This window comes from Sebastes fasciatus, chromosome 2 (assembly GCF_043250625.1).
Source record: "Sebastes fasciatus isolate fSebFas1 chromosome 2, fSebFas1.pri, whole genome shotgun sequence".
Lineage (NCBI taxonomy): Eukaryota > Metazoa > Chordata > Actinopteri > Perciformes > Sebastidae > Sebastes > Sebastes fasciatus.
The window spans coordinates 5615655-5630014 of NC_133796.1; the positions used below are offsets into that span (position 1 = coordinate 5615655).

The window sequence follows — 14360 nt, forward strand, 5'->3', positions numbered from 1 at the left end:
TTACAAGTAAAATGAATCCAAAAGTTTTGTTTTTCAAATCCGAAAGTTTTGCAAAAGCATTTTTCCATTTCTTAACAGCTAAAGTACAATATTTCCATATCTTTCTATATATTTAAAACAGTATTCCTGGTTATTTTGCAGGTGGAAATCCAATCCCACATCTCTGGGATTGGATTTCTATTGTCTCTTTCTCTCTCTAGTTCTATCCCCCTCTTTCTCTTAATCTAAACCATTGCGGACAAACAGAGTCTGCGAACCAGAGGACAAAACGGCACCCAATAAAGTTTGGACAAAAAAAGGGTGCGTTCCTGTCCTACATAAGGAAAGAGGGCTGGGTAAACAAATGATCTATGTCGGCCCCCCCGCAGCTGCAATCGGATCTGTCTCAGATTTTCTAAAGCCTGAAGACAGAGCCATGAGGAGGACTAGAAGTCTAGTTTTATCTCAGAACACTTGAATTACAATATGCTGAAAGGTTATTATGGAATTTTTTGCCCAATGATGCCACAAATATACAGCTTTAATCTTTTTTTTTTATTACAGTGTGGAAAGTTTTGCTCTCAATTCTGTTTGATTGGATGATAAAGACACAACAGTAACTCCATAAACTGCCCTACACTTAGAGGTAGCACAGTTTCTAAAAACCGGATGGACTACATTTTATTGTGAAGGCCGTGACCGGAAGTCCGTTATAAACCGTTATAACTCAGTGTAGCTTGATATAAATAACAGACATCGCGTCCAGCCTCCTTTCATTCATCTGCTGACAAATATGCTCATAATAATAACACTAGAATGAGAGAAGAGATGACAGCGGCGAGTCAAAAGCTTCTTTAAACAGAGCAGATGGAGGACGAGCTGGGTTCGGAGGAGGACATCTGTGAGTAGCGAACCACTCTGCTTCAGTAGTGTTTCGGTTCAACGAGCGACCGTGTTAACTGGTGACTCAGCTAAACGTTTCCGTTGTTACTGGTGATAACTTGCGTAAATGGATGATGTAGGTAATGAACACAGATAAGTAATGTGTTTAAAATTGATTAAGTGAAATTTAAGGCTTTTATGAGGACTCCTAGATACATTTGTGTTTTCAACAGCTGCCGTAAACACGACGCATTCTGCTGAGAGGCACCAGTTAACACGGTCACTCATTACACCGAAACACCACCTGTCATCTGTCAGCAGCAGCAGGGTGTCGACCAGAGAGCAGATAAACAGGCTACTACTACAACCCAGCTTAAAGGTGCCATATCGTGCTCATTTTCAGGTTCATACTTGTATTTTGTGTTTCTACTAGAGCATGTTTACATGCTGTAATGTTAAAAAAAACACTATTTTCCTCATACTGTCTGCTTGAATATGCCTGTATTTACCCTCCGTCTGAAACGCTCTGTTTTAGTGCATTTCAATGGAATTGCGTTGCTAGGCAACAGTTTGGGTCCATGTTTACTTCCTGTCAGCTGATGTTATTTACATCCACTGCAACCAGTAAATAAACTGGGACACACATTTAAAATGTTTACGTTTAAAACCTCGTAATTGGTCTAAATATTGTATATTTGTGACATCACAAATGGACAGAAACCCTAACTGCTTGTTTCAAACGCGCAATTTCTGAATATGGTTTGCGTGTATTTCTCTGTATATTGAGCGTTTTGATAGTTTAACAGTTTTTATATAGAACTTAAACCTGCTTTATAATGTAAAAGACCTGAAAATCTCTCTTTTTACAATATTGGACCTTTAAAAAAAAAAAAATGAAATACTGTCACTTTGCTAAACCCCCTGAGACCCGCTGACTTTACTGTCCTTCAGAGGCTCTAGTAGGTTCAGTTTTTAGGGCTGGATTGAAGACACATATATCATATGAAACTAGATAACCTAAGGAATCCATGTCATGCTACCATGTCGAGAAGGAGGCTAAATAACGCTCCAAAGTTGGGCTAAATTTTAGCGAGGAAAAACTGCCATTTTCAAAGGGGTCCCTTGACCTCTGACCTCAAGATATGTGGATGGAAATGGGTTCTCTGGGTACCCACGAGTCTCCCCTTTACAGACATGCCCACTTTATGATAATCACATGCAGTTTGGGGCTAAAACGATGCAGTTTTTTTCATGCAGTATAAATGTGTTATTGTTTCCTATTCTAAAACGGTGTGTTTAAATATTTCTACATACTGGGGTCCCTAAACAGTCTTGAATTACATAACGTGGGTATCACTGTAAAGCTGAGACTCTTGTGGATCCAATGAGCCCAAATGTATTCATGTGTGATGATGTTAGTCCCCATAGGAGACATTTCATTGTAGTGAGACCATTTTTTTCAAATGTGACCTCACTGTATAAAATGACCTGTGGTGACCTCTAGGATAATCACAGCCTCATGAAACTTTACAGCCACAAACTAGAGACCTAGAGCATTCAGAGGATGGATGGCTTTCCTAGCTAGATTGACAATAAGGGGGTTTCGGAGCAGTTTACATAACAGAAGCGCTCGCCATCCAATCACCGAAAAATGCAATTCTTGCAGAAATCTCCAGAAATTTTGAAACCAAATCCCAGCATGGCTTTTTCTATGGTGTTCCTCAAGGTCTTGGTGTCTTAATGTGGTATTTTGAAGGGATTATTGATACATTTTATCAATTCTCAAATGGTGTCCCACTTTAAGGCAACTCACCCTAGTCTACACATGGTGGAGGATTGTGGGAAGTCGCCCACTGACCCGTGTTAAATTCTTGTCCAACCTGCAGTGGCTTCCACACCTGCACTAATACTGTATTCATCTGCCAAGTGCAATAGTGTTCAGTGCTTCTTAACTCCATTCTACTACAGCCAATGATGTAGGCTATAGGGTTAATACCTGAGTCACTGAATACAGTGCAGAGCAGACTCACACTAATATCCCTCCTCGTCTATCATCCCTGACAGTGCTGTGGTCAGAGAAGGAGTTCCACGATGCTGCGAAGAGGAACGACCCCGGGAGAATGCAGGAACTGATCAAGAAGGGCGTGGACGTCAAGGCCAAAAATAACGTGAGCCTTGCTGAAGGACAAACATTGAAAATAATTTTTGTTTTTGAATAGTCAATATATTTGAGAGTCGGCCTGCACTGTGAGGAGCTCTCAGTCATGTATCTCTACCTGTCTCTGTCCAGATCGACCGTAAAGCTCTGCACTGGGCAGCAGGAGCTGGGAACGAACAGGCTCTACGTCTCCTACTGGACCACGACACCGACGTCGATGAGAAGGACACCGTATGTACACGTTCCAATGACCATTGACCTCTGAATTCATTCATTCATCCTAACACAAAATATAATAATCCACTAGTATGTTATCTCAGGGTGCAGGGTATACACAGGTATATACAGTAACTTTGCTGTTACTGTATGTAACACTTCTAAATGTTTGTCCACAGTTTGGCATGAATGCTCTGCTTCTGGCCTCCTGGTTCGGTCACCTAAAAGTCCTGCAGATCCTGGTGTCCTGCGGAGCGAAGCTCAACTCTGAAAACAAAGTAAGAGCTGCTTCATGTCCTCATCACTACAGACTCAAACTACGAGCTCACTGTCTGACTGATATCTCTCTGTTAGGATGGTCTGAGCATGCTGCACTGTGCTGCCCAGCGAGGCCACATCAGAGTGTTGGAGTTCATCATGGAGGACCTGGAAGACATCTGTCTTGACAGAGTTGACAAGGTGACTCCTTGCTTGGCACTGTTTTACATTTTGCAGACAGATGTTGGTCAAATGGTGAGAAAAGAACTGTCCTTGTGTAGAACATATGAGTCTAAATCCTCCTCCTTTCTTTCCATGTCTTTACTATAAGTGAGGTGAGGTGAATCAAACACGACCCTTTCATGTGAACACTGTGTGTATATACAGTATACCGTAGTCCCTTTTAATCGCCGGTATGGAGACACGTTTTGACAAATAAACGCAGGGTAACTTCTGTCAATATGGAGATGTTACACATCGTTAGATCGGTCAGACTCTCCACATTTCAATTGAAATAAAAAGTGGCGACTCCTTACCTTTTAAAGCGGTCATAAAGTCAGAATATGTGTCCATTCCTTGATTATTTATATTCCTTTAGTCTGTAAGAGTTCACAAATCAAAAGAATCAAAACCAAGTTGTGAATATTGTCATGTGAAGTCCACTAAGAACTACAGGTTTCCCCTCTCCACCTTTCTTTGTTTAGCTTTCACCCCGTTTTCGTTTCGTTCGGCAGGCCGGCTCGTCGATGACGGGCAGCTAGGTTTTAACAGGATAAAGAAAGGTGGTGTGGTGTGCCGTAAAATGAGCGTTGTTGCGAGATCAAATGATTCGTAACTGATATGTTTTTCGATAGTTCCGTACTGGAATAAATGATCAATTCGATAATATTTCTCATCTTTGCTGAGCATGAGTTTTGTGCGAAAGGAATTAAAGGCCCGTCCCATATAGACGCCTGTCCCAAATATAAGCGGGTTGAGTTACAGTAAGTGATTGAAGCAAATAAAAGCCTGTGCTATTAACTGCAGTTTTACGGTATGTACTGTACAGTAGCTCCTGTGTGTAACCTGCTGATGTCTCTCTGACCAGTCAGGGAAGACGGCGCTTCATCTGGCTGCTGAACATGGACAGTTTGAAGTGGTGGAGTTTCTGATTGGAATGGGATGCGCACATGGTTTAAAGGACAAGGTAGTGACACACACACACACAAATCAAATCAGTAATTCAGTACTCAAGCAGACAGAATAGGCTGTTGTGCTTGATGAAAAGAGAATAAGAAGTTATTTTAGTGAAGAGCTAAAATGTTATACTTCAGTATTTGATTTGTTCGGCTGCCACAACCACACCTCGGCCGAGCCGAGCTAATACGAGTTGAAATGCATCCAAAGTTTTAAAGCCGTCTTTAAACCAACAAACAGCATGAAGGCGGATGTGTTCTGACTTTAAATCCTTGTGTACACTGAGCAGGGATAGAAACGGTCCTGTTACTGTAACTTCCAACAGCTGCCTCAAAGTAAATACACTTCAACTGCCACTATTCATCGTACAGCCGAGGTGAGGCTAAATGCCACGGTTGGTGGTTACCATAAAACATTCCATCAGAGTTAGTTTGATTTTCTTGTGCTTTTTCTGTATTTTTATTTAACTTTTTTTAGTCATAACAGACGTACATGCAGCTCCGAGGTGTTCAATAAATTCTAGTGATCCATTTTCCTAATTTCATGTAAATTGGTTTATCTGCCGTGTTTACGACATAAGAACAGGTGAAAAGTTCCTTTTAAAAAATAATTTTCATCTGTGAAACAGGTGGAGAAAAAACGTTTTGCCCAGAACATTTTTTAAGTTACTTTTTTCCCATCTGTGAAAACAGCTGAAAAGTTTTGCCAGGTGAATTTTTTTGTCAAGATTTATTTATTTTTTCTCTTCTCTGTTTGTTGTTGTAATACTCATATCGGCCACAAGAAGCTGAAGTGCATCACTTACACCATGTTCTGCACAGGACTAAAATATAAAACAGATATTAGAGAGGGAATTATGACCTGTTTAACAGCTTACCAAGATTTGTATTAATCAAAGCAAATATCTAAATAACCATTTGAATTGTGGGTTTTTATGCAAATAACCACTATAGACGACAGTAACGTAATAAAGTATAGTAGGGTTCCACCGGAAGCTACGGTGTAATAAGAACACTGTAATTTACCGTGCATATAATGTTTTTTATGTAAAATATATCGAACATTGAATGACATCAGATCTAAAGTCATTTAGCATAGATATTTCAAAAGTGGCAAAAAACAAACTTGCCTGCCACAGTGGCAGGAAGTGAAACAAGTTAATTTCAGACCCTGTTAACAGCCCCTCTTGACGTGCTTCGGTGGTTATAGTGTGTGAAGAGGAAGCTGAGTTTCTGGCTGTAATGTGTTGTTATGTCTGGACTACAGGAAGAGAACACAGCCATCCATCTAGCAGCGAGGTGTGGCCACACAGAGGTCCTGCTGAAGATGGTGGAGACCGGAGTGGACGTCGATGAAAGAAATATAGTGAGTGGACGGCACTGGGCTGCAGACTTTAAGGCCCAATTTATATTACTTAATTAGAGGGACTGTGGTGCATAATTAGCAGCCTGTCTGCATTTTCTCCACGTTACTTTTTAGTTTTACAGAAGCATTTTTGTCAGTTGTGTTGGTCACAGTAGTGCCATGTTTACTGTAAACTTGCACCATCAAATAAACACATTTTGTCTGTGTGGAGAAATAAAATGCAGGTCAAGATCTATCTTTTGAGGAAGTAATAAAACCAAAGACCTGCTAAAGGTTTCACCTCAAGAAGCATGCAGGAATAATACAGTGGGCAGTTTACACAGTTTTAAACCTCTGCATAGTGTCAATATGTGTTTAGGTACTGGGCACATAAAGATGATAATAGGCTTAGGCTCTTAAACATATAACTTTATAAAAGAGTTCTTCAGATCTCTCTTGGTCAGAGGCGACTTTAGTAAAGTTATTAACCCCTTATTAACCGGTGAAAGAAGTTGCTCTGATGTCCGTACAGGACAAAAATGTCTGCGTCAAAGACTTGCCAAATTATATATAATAAAATATATATTATAAGTATATAAAATATAAACACCCCATCACAAACAAAGCTGCACCATGGTATCATCAATGTACCTGCTGTGTTTTTAGGATGGTCTCACAGCGTTGCACATGGCAGCTGATGGAGGTCACTATGAATGTGTCAAACTGCTGCTGGAGTCCGGCTGTAACGCCAACGCACAAACTAACGTAAGCTTTGTTCATTCCATGTCATAAATCATTTACAACAAGATATTACAAATAGATTTTTTTTTATCTTTCGACAGTCTGAAAGAAAACCGGAGTTTAAACTTTTCTTCTGTCTGCAGAGGAACATGAATGCTCTCCATTACGCGGCTCAGCATGGCTTTGACCGAGACACCAGTCTGCTGCTGGAGGCAGGAATCAACAGAGATGCTGTAGACAATGTAAGTAAGATGATGTAAGGACTTATTTCTTGGTTTGTCTGATGTAGTAGAAAACATTGCCACCCTGGCCTCTTTGGGTGGAAAAGTACAAGTTTGTTGCGCTCCTGGCCACTCCAAATCATCGCATGTGATTTTGGAACGGTGTGGTTTGTTGCAACGATAGACATATATACTGTACATAGACGCCGCATTGACTCCTGGATCGTACGTCAAGAGGGCGCCATATTGGACCTGGCAAGACTGGCCTGTAACCCTATACAAGTGAATGGGGGAGCTGCTGTTTTTCTGGACAAAAAAGCACTGTAACCAGGGTCTGAAATTAACACCCGCCGCCCGCCAAATGCGAGTAAATTGTTGGCAGTGGCGGGTAAAATCGTCAGGCCATCCACCACTTTGGCAGAAGATATAACAGAGAGCATAATATACGATGTGCTATTCTCACAGCCACCAACTTAAAGAAGGGTCCTTTGTTTAGGTGGGCAGCTCTCTTATTATTCACATATCAGCTGAAATGTTCTTATTGTCTTCTCTCTTTGTGTTTGAAACAGCAACACAACACAGCGCTCCACCTAGCTGTGTTCAACAACCACGCAGAGGTTCTACGGCTGCTAATAGATGCTGACTGTGACCTGGACATCACTGACGGTGTGAGTACGCACCTCTACAGCTCTACTGGCACACATTAAAGAACATCTCTGTGTGCCCACGTCCATTGTGATACATCTTAGAATGCATTTACTGTACATGACGCTGTGTTATGTGGTTGACAGAGACAACAGAGTGCGTTGCACATCGCAGCAGAGTACGGCTGGCAGGACTTGGCTGAGATGATGCTAATCTCTGGTGTTAACCTCAATCTGACTGACAAGGTAGCACACAGCACACAGCGTCACCCAGGACACAATAAAGCTTCTCAAGTGTCATGATTTATGGCTGTATTATAATTAGCTTTTTGTGTCATCTCTCTCTTTCTATTCTAATTGTGAATTCCAGGTTATATGTACCTGCTAATACTCTTGTATCTATGTCATCTAGCAGAGTAATGTACTTCCTTTTCTCTGTTTTACTGACTACGTGATATACACAGCAGGGGAAGACGTGTCTGGAGGTGGCGGCCAGAGGAAACCAAGTCATCTTGGTCGACATGATCATCAAAGCTGACCGGTTTTACAAATGGGAGAAGGTGAGCTTATCCTCATTTGACCGGCAGTGGCTCTGTTACTTTCACTACGGTTTGCCAAGGTTCCTGCTGCGCCAAAGCAATTACAGCCATGTGGGATTTTTGTTGTGCCTTGGGGTTGTTGACACTGTTTACCTTGGTTTTATCTGCATCTAATAACACTACCCCTACCCAAGATATAATTCAGAGTGAGCTTTGCTGGTTTTAATACTTATTTAATGTTAACTCCAGATGCTTTGTACGGTACACCACATGTATACCTATACATGTACACTTGCTATGAAAACCTTCAGGATCAGATGAGCCGTGAGCTGGACTCCTGGGTGGCGAGGCCTCTGAGCTTCAAGCAGGACCACCAGTCAGAGACGCAGCACCTCCGGTCTGTCCTGTGGAGCCTGGCCACCAAGCACCTGTGCCGCGGGGAGTGGAAGATCCTGGCACAACACTGGGACTTCAGCGACGCACATATACGAGCTTTAGAACAACAGTGGACAGGTGAGCTATGCTGATACTGGAACATGGTTTGAATTACACACATTAACACACACTACTGCTGTTAAACATCTCTGCACATGAATGGCTCCAGCAGGGAGATATCTGTTTGGATACCATTAAATCATGTATTGTTTTATTCTGTAAATTACTCACAGCATTTTTCACAACCTCGGCATTGGCTGATTCTCTCTACTAGCTGTCTGATCCCAGCAGCTGAAAGGTTGATACCACCTCTCATTATCTGTACATACAGTACATATGGAGCAGGAGTCAGTTAGCTCAGCAAGGGAAACAGCTAGCCTGGGTCTTAATCGCACAATATCTAGCTGATTTGTCAAGTATTTAATACTCTTATCAACATGGGAGTGGACAAATATGCTGCTCTATGCAAATATATGTATATATTTATTACTGGAAATCAATTACCAACACAAAACAATGATAGATATTGTCCAGAAACCCTCACAGGTACTGCATTTAGCATAAAAACAATATGCTCCAATCATAACATGGCAAACTGCAGCCCAACAGGCAACAACAGCTGTCAGTGTGTCAGTGTGCTGACTTGACTATGACTTGCCCAAAACTGCATGTGATTATCATGAAGTGGGCATGTCTGTAAAGGGGAGACTCGTGGGTACCCATAGAACCCATTTATATTCACACATCTGGAGGTCAGAGGTCAAGGGACCCCTTTGAAAATGGCCCTGCCAGTTTTTCCTCGTCAAAATTTAGTTTAGTTTGGAGTGTTATTTAGCTGCTGATAAGAGTATCAAATACTTGACAAATCTCCCTTTAAGGTACATTTTGAACAGATAAAAAATGTGCAATTAATTATGGACAATCATGCGATTAAATATTTGAATCGATTGACAGCCCTAGTTTTCACTCTTCATCTTAACTAGGACTTTACAGAGATATTGATACGTGTTATAATTCTGAATTGAATCTGCAGGTATGAAAAGCTTCAAAGAGCATGGTCACCGAATGCTGTTAATCTGGCTTCATGGAGTGGTGATGGCATCGGAGAACCCGATCAAAGGCCTCTACGAGGGGCTGGTGGAAATCTCGCGGACAGACTTGGCAGGTGAGCTCATCAAACTGCACCACGGTTTGTATTCATGTTTAACTGTCACTGCTATACGGAGGCATCAAATTGACATGGTTGTGCTGTGTTGTATTAAAGCTACTGTGTTCCTGAACTCGTGGCGTATTGGTTACACGTCTGTCTTATGTGATCAAGGGGAACGCACATTATTAAGTTGTATGATTTTGACCAACTCCATCCAAAGACCAGTAAAGCGGCCTTTATTTAGGTCTTTCTGTGCTGGTCATTTCCTGTATGTCAGTCTGTGAGGTGGTGGGTGGGATGTGTAGGTGCATGATGTCTCCTTGTTGTTTTTAATCATCCAGAGTGCATCCGGCAGAAGGCGAATGCAGAGACGAGCTCTCCCAAAATGTGCTCTGCAATGTGATCAACACTGAGTGAACGCGAAGGTAGTCTCACATAGCCAAACCTATCTCCACAGCGCTGTGTCAGCACTAAAGAAAGGTAGTATCATTCTGCTATAGGGGGGAAAAAACACTTGTTTGTATTTCTTTAAAACAATCACAATCGTCTTGTGGGGGCGCTTACCACAGGATGCAGCGACGGTGCCCTTGTAAGATAGCACAAATCCACTTCACATTCATCTATTTAACTGTAAATGCCCATGAAAAAGCTTTATATCATCCATAGCATGACCTGTTTACATAGTCACACATTTAATTAATACCGTGATTGTTTGAGTTTAGGTCATAGAGAATTTATTTTAGTGTTAAGGAAAGTGATGGTTGTAAACCTGTAAAATACCTGGTGAAAATGTAAAATACATTTTGTTTGTTTAATGCATGCAGCGAACCCCTGCTGGAACCACTCATACACTACTGTTTCTCTGTACTCTGTACACCAAGGGCTTTTTAGCACATTATCATTCAGCCTAATATGATGTAACGCTTTCTCCTGCAAAGTTCCTTAAAGCTGCATTGAGTATTGCAGAGGAAGCCTGACCAGGGTGACTGTTGTCAGGCTATTAAATAGGCGTTATCAGTTGCTATAAGCCCCATAGATGTGGGTCAAAAGGGGCCTACTACACCCACTAGTAGATTATATCATCTATTCATATGTTAGATCACCGAAAGAAGGTATAAAAGAACCCGACAGCGACCTCTAGCGACCGTAGTAATTACTTTCACCCAGGAGACCAAGAGAGTTTTCATCCCGTGTGAAACCAACAATGTGTAGTTGTCTTTGTGTTCGTAGTTATTTAAACCCAAAATACTGTGTTTTCCCCTAAACTCAACCAAGTGTTTTTTTTACTAAACCTAATGAAGTTGTAGTTTTGTTGCCCAAACTTAAAGAAGTTGTAGTTTTATTGCCTAAACTTAAAGAAGTTGTAGTTTTATTGCCTAAACATAAATAAGTTGTAGTTTTTGTTGCCTAAACTTAAAGAAGTTGTAGTTTTGTGCCTAAACCTGAAGAAGCCTTTTTGTTTTTGTTCAAAACGTGACGTTTCATTCAGTTTTACATGTTAAAACGTGTTACTTTTAAGTTTCACTTTCATTTTTACAATACAGTAGGCGTAGTAGGCCCCTAATGACCCACATCTATGGTGCTTATAGTGACTAATAAAGCCTTTTTAATTGCCTGATAACAGTCAAATTGGGTGCTAGGAAGGTGATCGGATTAAGCGCTTTATTTACACAGTGCAACCGGAAGTACACGTGTAACAAAATTTTAAAGAAAAACAAACAAACCTGGCTTAACCGAGGAAAACTCGGCTCAAATAGTAGTTAAGGCATGATCACACGCACACAGCTACACGGACAACTAGTGATGTTCTGCTATATGTTACACAATTTATTCATATGATTATTTATTTCATAAAGCCTTATAATTTATTTAATATCAAACACATACTCACTTTGGAAGATCGGTGGACGCTGTTGACAACTTTAAAACGCTGTTTTCCTCTGTTCTATTGTGTGCTGAGGCGGTGCTATATAAATAAATATTTCCAGGGAGAGAGACGACACCAGCCTCACACTGCGGCAGCTTTCACATATTAAAAACACTGTACATTTATGATTCAATCATATAACCACAGAAGCACATGAAAATGTTCAGATAAACGTACCAGCATCTTTATTATTATAATCTTGTTGTTGTTGTTATAAACATTGATGTCAGGTTTTAAACCTCAGCTACAGTCTTCTCTGTCTCCGTGGGGGACGGGACGTCAGGCTCTGCACTTTCTGTCTTTGTGGCCTTAAAGAAAAAAAATGTTTCATTCAGTTTTGGCTATAATTGTTTGTAGAGAAAGAGCATAACGACAACTTCATTCCATTAGAACGAGCGACATGATCAGCCTCGGTTTAATCCTCAGTTTAACCCAGTTATCTACAGCACAGTTGGGAGGGAAAAGACGGCTTGGTGTTGACAAAAGCTTTGGTTGATCTGGTCATAACTGGTAAACATATGCAACGGCTGGTGGCGGGTAACAAGTAGACATAAGGTTTATTTTGAAGGGTCACCAGCCAAAATGTTGGAAAGCACTGTTAACTAGATAACTGGGTTAACTGGGCATCCTTTCACTGGCACAAGAAATGGGAACGACGGCCAGAACTATGAAAATAAAATATCCAGTTTATAAAAAAACAGAACTTCTGTGTGTATATTTACAGGGACATTATGTATTTTAATGCATGGTGTAAATAAGATTAATGGTGTATATGCATGAAATGAATACATATCTCTTCCGAAGTACTTTCACAAAGTAATGACAACAGTTTTTGTAATGATTTGTATGATAAATCTAATGTTTTTATAGCACTGTATTGTAGTATGCCAATGTACTGCTGCTTTTTTGAATGATCCTTTAGTGGTTTAATCAAGAACAGGTTATGTTAAGAGTTTGGTTGTCAAGCAGCTAACTCATACGTGTAGGTGGAGTATAAATATAAGTTGTGTTTGCATGAGTTGAAGATATTTTTGTGTGCAGACAGTCACCTTTTAAAAAGCCTGGCTGGTCCTTGAACCCCTCATGAGTGATTATTGTATAAAGATCAATGCAATAACTACATTTTTCTGCACCGATGCAACTTTCTTTTTGTATAATTAATGTATAAACTTCCAATGCAACTATGTACATACATGACATGTTCATAAGATCAATAAAAACTCCACTTTGAAAACAAATGTGCACGTTGTAATTTTCCCCTACAAAGCTGAACCATCGTTCACTAACGGCAAACAGAAATAGAAGCTGAGTCAGTGATGATTTATCAGTTTACACAGGAGAAATGATTGCAATATTGTTAGCAGTGCAGAGAATAGAGGAGACCATTGAGAGCAATCATTTGCTCAGACTCAAGTTCATCACTAGCTAGTTCACAGTACAGTCATTCAGACAGCAGACCAGACATTTTTATTGAAATACTAATAATAATATTTGTATGAATACCAGCACATATTGGTGTCAAAGGAAATTAAATGGTAGATAAGGTTGCAAAGGAGGTTACAAAAAATAATTGTATTGATTTAACAGTTAGCAAAACAGAAATGAAGAGCATTATTAAACAGAAACTGAAGGAAAGATGGCAGAAGCAATGGGAGGAAGAGAGGAAAGGACGGTGATTTTACAGAGCTTAAAGGAAATTAGGGAGAAATGAGTTGTGTAGGAAGGATTAAATAGGTAAACATGATAAAGGTAGATGTAAGGGGAAAGAGGAAAAATGGTGGAGCATGTTGTATTGCATTGTGAGAGATATGAGGAAGAAAGAAGGCATTTGATTCAAGGCCTTACAGAGATTTTTATTTGTATTTTTATTTTGTATACTTTATTTAAAAAGTTCAATACAATATATTCGCAGGTTCAGATTTTTCATTACAATCCTGCAAAAATATTTTATAGTATAAAAAAAACAAAAAACTGACAATAACTGCACTATACTGTATACTGACTGTGCAATATCATTACTACTCAGGTGTAATTCATACTGTGCAATATTTTCAGGTGTAATTTCATTTCATTCTCACTGTGCAATATAATTTTTCCACTTGTGCAATTTTTTAATAGTCTGTTTATTGTCAATACTGTATATACTGCTCCTATTTTTATACTTCCTTCTATTTAAATGGTTCATATTTTGTTACAATTTGTTTAGTTCTTTTTTTTTTACTGTGTTAGCTGATGCATCTTGTTTTTTGCACTATCCCCTTTGCTGCTATATTCTGCAAAATACCCCACTGCGGGACTAATAAAGGAATATCTGATCTTATCTTATATTAAAACAAATCAAATGTAAGGAAAGGAAAATATGAATAAAAACATTTTTTTAAAAACAAACAAACAAACAAACAAAAAAATAAAAAACATTCAGGGTCTGTTAAACAATTGTAGCCTTACGGAGATTAAAATACACTGTGATTTAATATTCTACAAGAGAACTCACTAAATCAGTGTTACAGAATATTATTAAAGTATATTAAAAATTAATATATTGAACAAATATTAGTTTATTTATTTATATATTTTGTAGTTATTGTTTTTTTTAATATTGTAAATACTAGCCAGTCTGATCCACACTTCAGACCAGTTGGTGTCAGTAATGCACCAAATCGTTGTTTGCCAACCGCCAATAAACCTCC

General features: G+C 39.7%; 1 protein-coding gene across 2 annotated transcripts; it reads left to right on the forward strand.

Annotated features, from left to right (window-relative positions):
• The first annotated feature begins 590 nt into the window (after positions 1-590).
• Positions 591-12908, forward strand: ankdd1a (ankyrin repeat and death domain containing 1A). 2 transcript variants are annotated; one of them, XR_012597176.1, is made up of 16 exons: positions 591-880; positions 2926-3029; positions 3152-3250; positions 3415-3513; positions 3590-3694; positions 4581-4679; positions 5936-6034; positions 6680-6778; positions 6898-6996; positions 7545-7643; positions 7767-7865; positions 8084-8179; positions 8470-8671; positions 9627-9758; positions 10085-10993; positions 11141-12908. XR_012597176.1 is itself a non-coding variant. In XM_074659635.1 (15 exons), exons 1-15 carry the CDS (start codon positions 847-849, stop codon positions 10144-10146), a joined length of 1527 nt encoding a protein of 508 aa, XP_074515736.1. In that variant the 5' UTR covers positions 591-846; the 3' UTR covers positions 10147-11121. The 2 variants fall into 2 exon arrangements, 1 of the variants encoding a protein (XP_074515736.1); XM_074659635.1 differs by lacking the exon at positions 11141-12908 and having other exon boundaries at positions 10085-11121.
• Positions 12909-14360: the final 1452 nt, after the last annotated feature.